Source organism: Echiichthys vipera (assembly GCF_963691815.1).
Source record: "Echiichthys vipera genome assembly, chromosome: 6".
NCBI lineage: Eukaryota > Metazoa > Chordata > Actinopteri > Perciformes > Trachinidae > Echiichthys > Echiichthys vipera.
This window is the reverse complement of record NC_139831.1, coordinates 19,870,746-19,877,500: the sequence shown is the minus strand read 5'-3', so window position 1 is coordinate 19,877,500 and position 6,755 is coordinate 19,870,746. Positions and strand designations below refer to the sequence as shown.

Genomic DNA, 6,755 nt, shown 5'->3' with positions numbered 1-6,755 from the left:
ATATCTTTTAAAAAGCAATTTAATTACTTTAGTTGTTACTCCCTGCCGACTGTGGTACTCGTTTCGTCCTTTCTCCTCCATGTTTATAGACTTTGCATGTGCGGTTGTATGTCAGGGTAATCATGACATACATATTTTTTTCTGTAGCCAATTAATCCATAAAGGTAACAGGCTGGATAAAGAGCCCACCTGGCTAAACTGATCAGTCTAATGTTGGTTTTCAAATCAGTAGGGGAGTGACAACAAATGAAAGGTTGTAACAAGTAATTTAGAAATTGTATTAATAATTTGTGACAATACTGCAGGAAGTAATAAAAAAGAAAAACTTTAATTACTGTCATTTGTACTAGTAACTGTTTATAAATAATTTATTGAGTTCTGTTTAAAGTAAAGTGTTACCAACTTATATGTAGTTTGAGTTACTGCAGTGTATTCAGGACCATTTCTAAGTTTGTGATGAATTTGAGCTTGAGTGAACAGATTAATTACATGTGTGGAATAAGAACAAGATTACTACACAATTACATTTCTTAATAGTAGTACTTTTTGGTTTTATTGCACACACACACACACACACACACACACACACACACACACACACACACACACACACACACACACACACACACACACGGTCTTAGTAAATCCTGCAAATGATTCTTCAACATGGATGACTTGTTACGTACGAAAAGATAGGTAGGAAAGTTATGTTAGCTGCAAGTTAAATGTTTACATTCGGGTTATCCATTGTGATCACGCACATCAGATATAGGTTTTCCTTTGGATTATCACACCCAGAAACAGAGAGATATGTCCTGCTTTAATGTTATTAAAAATGTAGCCCTATCCGTCATAAAAGAAAATCCACAAACTCCATTAGTTAAGGTTTTTTCCCTATGCCATTATTTTTGGTGTCCCCACATTCAGAGTATATACATGAAACCAGACGTTTTGGGCCAAATAACGTGTGTTGATGAGACAGTAGAAGATAGGATAGGCCCTGTGTTTTCCCACTGATGGCTCAGCTGTTGCCCCTAGTGACAATGACAGTAAACAGGCAGGGATGACAGCAAGTGACAGCAAGGTCGGACCGCAGGAAATGCCTCTCTGTCGTCCTCTGTTTCACTTCCCTTTCTAGATGAGAGCTACGGTTGATGACGGGCCAAAATTACTGTATGGGAATCCAAACCAGAGCAATAACTCAGACAATATTTTCAGGCCTAAATTTCATTATTCTGTCTCACACAGCAAAGAAACCCATACAGGTTCCTATTCATCTTAGGGAGGACATTTGAAAAAATCATGTAATTTAGACTCAAAATACACATTTTGATTTCACACTTTGTCTTTTGCCGGCTATAAGGACCAAACACCTAGAGGATAAGCTACATGGGTTTATCCAGTTGAACTTTTAGTAATATGTTAAGAACATTTTGGAAAGCACCAATATAAAAGTGACATGTTCCATGAATAAATGATTAAGGTGAACATTTTGTACTTCATGGAAATACACTGAATTGCTTCACCAGGATACTTCTATAGCTGCCTTTGCTCACACTTTCAAAAGGTGTCTGATTTGTCTCCTGACCTCCAGCATGTACAGTCATCACTTCATGACTGGAGGGAAACACGCATTCGAGGACAAAATGTTTGAGCGCGGATTGTTTTCGGAGCTGTTCAACCCTCCTCCGCTGTATAGTGTGTAACATTCCTGCTTTGTGGCATGTGCATCACAGTTGACTCATCTCACAGGAGTGTTAGGTTAAACCGGCTGGAGAGTTTTGGCACTTTGTTGTGATTGGTTAAGTTTCTGTCCTTAAAGCCCCCCCCCCCCCCCTTTTTTTTTTTCTCTCACATAACGCAGCTATTTTCCCTTGTTTGAAGTCAAAACAGCATGGATGTGGATTCACAGGGATGAAAGTCCTCACTTATTCAAGTTACATTCAAGTGAGAATTATGTCATGGCCTATAAAGTATGACAGCCTGATCTTTTGAAGCAGTAAAACTCTTGGCACATACAGCATGATAATTCAGTTGCAGACATAATTACACATTGCTATGTTTAGGCAATGGGGCAACATGATATGAGGCACTATTTAGATGAAACTCAATGGGATTTTGATTTTGCAACACTACCTGTTTTTGAATAGTAAACATTTGTTTCACAACAAAACAACCCCAGCCCGTCTGTGCAGTTTCAACACACCCTCTTGTCAGTAGACGCCTGTTGTCTTCCAATAATGATCCTCCTTCTTCCTTATTATGAGACAGCAGTGTTGCCCAATCTGAGTCAGCAATCCACACCAACGAATGAAAAGGGTTTCCCACAGTGACTGTAATCATGTTTGCTCTTTAAAATATAGGCTTTTTTTTGGACGGGGAGAAATCCTCACCCATCTGTTTCAGTTTGGTCACAAATGAAATGAAACAAGAGATGTCCATCTGCTGTTGTCTTCCTGGTAGACCAAGTGTTTTGTTTCTCAGCATGTGGAAATTTACTGGACTTCAGATTTCTATACAGTGATTAACTTTTATGGTTAGCCTTTGCTCTCGGGGCATTGAACACTATGTACCTCTGACTAATAAAAACAAAGAATAAACTTTTATTGCCCCCCATTGCAGATATTTACTTATAATCTTGTTATTGTCAACTCTCAGGTGAAGAGGCTAAATAGAAATCTAATTAAACACTAACATCATGGAAAAATTTGGCAAATTCCTTATTTGCTCACATATGGGCATTTTAAGCAAACTGTTATAATTTGGAAAGATTGATTTTATAAATAGTAAGGAAGATAAATAAAAAAAACAAGACCAGTGAAAACTTTCCTCACAAACGTAGGCTACGTGCTGTGCGCATGTACAGAAATGGCCCGCATGTGCGCGTGCCCCGTTCTGCCCTACTGCACTGGGAATGACGTCCGCAGTTCTGGCCGGAAGCCAAAAGGGGCGGGACCCTGACGTGAGTAGCCTCTCATTCACAAGCACGAGCCGTATATAAACGGTTTTCAAACGGCTCAGAGGCAGAAGCAACTCACTGTAAAGTTCTCATTATTAAACTTTTAAAGAACAACCACAAGTACCGGATACCCCCGACAAGAGGAAAGGACCGGCTTCGACAGTCTTAAAACTTTTTTCGACTGTTATTATTTTTCAAACTACTTATAACCAGAACAAAGGATTTGCCGCTTTAAACGGTTTCTTTGAGGAAAGCCTTTTTCAACCTACGCTTCTTCTTTATGTATTTGGATTTAACATTTCTGTCGCGCCGTCCTACTATGGTCATTATGGAGGTCCCCACCATCGACTGTTCGTCCCTCCGTGCTCTGTTGGAGGACGTCGTCCCGGGCTGCCTGGTGCTGGACTGCCGTTCCTTCCTGTCCTTCAACTCGTCCCACATATCGGGCTCCACCAACGTGCGCTTCAGCACCATAGTGCGCAGGAGAGCCAGGGGGGGTCTCGGACTAGAGCACATCGTCCCCAACGAGGACACGAGGAACCGGCTTCTGTCCGGGGAGTACCAGTCCGTCGTGCTGCTTGACGACCGCAGTTTGGACTTAAGCCAGGCGAAGAAAGACGGGACATTGATGCTAGCTGTTACGGCCTTGTGTCGCGACCCCTGTGGAGCCAGGGTTTTCATTCTTCAGGGTAAGGGCACAAACAGTGTATTTACTGTGTAACTGGCCTCACACAATTGTTTCACTGTATCCTAACAACGATGCAACAAATGCGGATTACAGCTGTCACCATACCAGCTGGTGCCGGAGTAAACAATGTTCCAAAATAGCCCACATGATGAGCAGTTGTCACCTTTTTGGAGGCCTGTATTTAAATGTGTCTCTGTTATCTGACCAGGTTGTCTTTTCTTTCTTTTTTTAGGCGGTTTTGAAACATTTTCCACAGAGTACACAGAGTTGTGTACCAAACCCTCGCCTCCACAAGGGCTTAGTCTGCCCCTGAGCTCCAGCCATCCAGACCCAAGCGGTAGTCCATGCAACACTCCTTTATATGACCAGGTTAGTATCTTTATTATTATTATTATTATTGATTTTTAATGTCCACACCATGCTCTGTTTGTTTCTTACTTCCTGTTGTACTGTTTTGGAACTGACTGAAAGGGGTTGCTTTGTTTGTTTTTTTTCTGTTTAGGGGGGTCCTGTGGAGATCTTGCCTTTTCTGTACCTTGGCAGTGCTTACCATGCCTCAAGAAAAGACATGCTGGACATGCTGGGGATCACCGCTCTAATCAATGTTTCTGCCAACTGCCCCAACCACTTTGTGGACTCCTTCCTCTACAAGAGCATCCCTGTCGAAGACAACCACAAAGCCGATATCAGCTCCTGGTTCAATGAGGCAATAGAGTTTATTGGTGAGTAAATCCACTGTTTTTCACCCCTTCACACTACTTCAACTGCCAAATTTTAATCGCAGATACCAGCTGTTACCTCCTGAGCGCGTTGGTGGATTTAAATTTCTAAAAGTTCCCTCCAAAACCGACCAGCTGGCTCGACACAGGCTCCCCACTCCACCACAATAGTGGTTACATCATCACCACCTTTCAGGCATAGAGAAAGGGATGCCCCCTTTTAATGAATTGCAAGGCAGTGGCCCCAAACTAGTTTTGTAGTCGGCAGGCTGGCTGGGGTTGAATGGCTCCCTCCTTCCGCGCCACTCTTTGTTGTGGCTGAACAAAAGGCAATTTCTCCCCTCTCACTGTCGGCCTTCCTCCCAGATCAATACCCCCAGCAGGGGTCTGTTCCCCTCTTTTGTCCAGTGAGACTGTCTCCTTTGGGACCAACCCCCACAAGCTCACACCCTGAACCACTATCAACTGTTTTCCTGCGTCTTAATGAGCACTGTTGAAATTTAAATAGCAACTTTAAGTGTTGCAAAGACCTTTGTGTTTTTTGCCTTCCTGTGACAGGCAGAGTTTTAACCTCCATTATTTGCAAAAAGATTTTAACACCTGGCAGATGTGTTAACAGTGAACTAATGTTGCTTTTTTTTTCTTTCTCCCCGCAGATATGGTGAGGAATAAAGGTGGCCGTGTGTTTGTGCACTGTCAAGCAGGCATCTCCCGCTCCGCCACTATTTGCCTGGCATACCTCATGAGGACCAACCGCGTGAAGCTGGACGAGGCCTTTGAGTTTGTCAAGCAGCGGCGCAGCATCATCTCCCCCAACTTTAGCTTCATGGGTCAGCTGCTCCAGTTTGAGTCCCAGGTCCTCGCCACATCTACATGCTCCTCAGAGGCGGGCAGTCCAGCAATCGGTAACAGCAGCACAGTCTTCAATTTCCCAGTCTCCATCCCTGTACACACCTCGGCTGGTCAGCTCTCATTCCTTCACAGTCCCATCACCACCTCTCCCAGCTGCTGATGAAGGGGGCACGGTCCTGATTATAATTCATTTTATGGTGATATTGGTATCACTGGACAGAATGGGAACTAGTATTTGGGGTCAGTTCATCTGACTGTGATCTGCTGACGATATCCCTGTAAGTCGGCCTCATCATTTCAAATGGGAGATTAGATAACTACCACCAGGCAGTATTCATGTTGTACCTCCTAAATGTCATCCACAATTTTAATCCGACATGACTTGGGGGGGAAAAATGGCTGAAATGGTGTTTGAAATTATTCCTGTAGAGGAAGTTGGAAGTATCTGAATATTCTTTATTCAAAAGACTGTTTTTTTTTTTTTTCATGACGACAACTGCTTTTGATAATCAATCATTTTAAGCAACAAAAATGGAGAGGGTTAACGGTTGTCTCAGGAATGTTGAAATACCCTCTCAAATGTACATTATACTCTCTGTAATGCTTAAAGGGTGCAATGTAAACCCATTGCCCAACATGGCAATGGAAGTTACTCCTTCATATGACGAACAATGAATGTATCCCCCTCTATTTCAGTGTAAATGTGGCAGGAATCTTCATGTTCAGTTTGAGAGTTGCCAATTCAAATGCAAATGCCTGCCTTTCAAGACATCATGAAACCCTGACGATCCTGACACGTTGGGGAAATGGACCATTAAATACCTCATGTTTCTGTACTGTGTTCTGCAGCGCTGAGACAGACAGATCCCCAAAACTGCTAAAATGGGGACACGTAGTCCTCAGCGGCTGGATTCTGACATATTTATTGAACTAAAGTAATATATTTCTTTATCATATCTATTTTTGCATATGTTTATGTGTTGTTTTTATACCGTTTAATAAATGCCATATTGCTTTTGTACTCAGTTGAAGGTTTTCTGTTTTTTCTCATCTTATGTATGACAGAAGACAGATTTGTTTATTCATTATGGCTTGCAAATCACTTTAGGCAGCACAGATTAAGCTATGTAATACATACATAATACATATCACATACAGTTATCTACCCACATAACAATAATACCAAGTAAGCCGTGGTAACTCCTACAACAGATTCATTCTTTCAAAGTGGCATCTTCAAGTTATAAATACACCAATTTAGTGCCAAATACAAAGCAGTTTCATAATCTTATTGTCCCCAAAGCTGAATTCAATTCTATCCTTAGAAATAAAATGCCTTATATATATATATATATATATATATATATATATATATATATGACCAGTAGTTCAAACATTTTAGGGCTGTAAATAACCTATTTTCATTATTGAATGATTTTTAGATTATTTAGTCAACTAATTGTTTGATCTAGAAATTAGTAGGAAAAACAAAAATGTCCTTCACAATTTCCCAAAGCCCACGATAGAATAGTTTTGT

At 41.5% G+C, this 6,755-nt stretch overlaps 1 protein-coding gene across 1 annotated transcript; it reads left to right on the top strand.

Moving 5' to 3' along the window:
• Positions 1 to 3,028: 3,028 nt before the first annotated feature.
• dusp1 (dual specificity phosphatase 1) lies at positions 3,029 to 6,244 on the top strand. Its single transcript, XM_083914718.1, has 4 exons — positions 3,029 to 3,648; positions 3,880 to 4,016; positions 4,150 to 4,369; positions 5,023 to 6,244. Exons 1-4 carry the CDS (start codon positions 3,240 to 3,242, stop codon positions 5,376 to 5,378), a joined length of 1,122 nt encoding a protein of 373 aa, XP_083770844.1. The 5' UTR covers positions 3,029 to 3,239; the 3' UTR covers positions 5,379 to 6,244.
• The last annotated feature ends 511 nt before the right edge of the window (positions 6,245 to 6,755 follow it).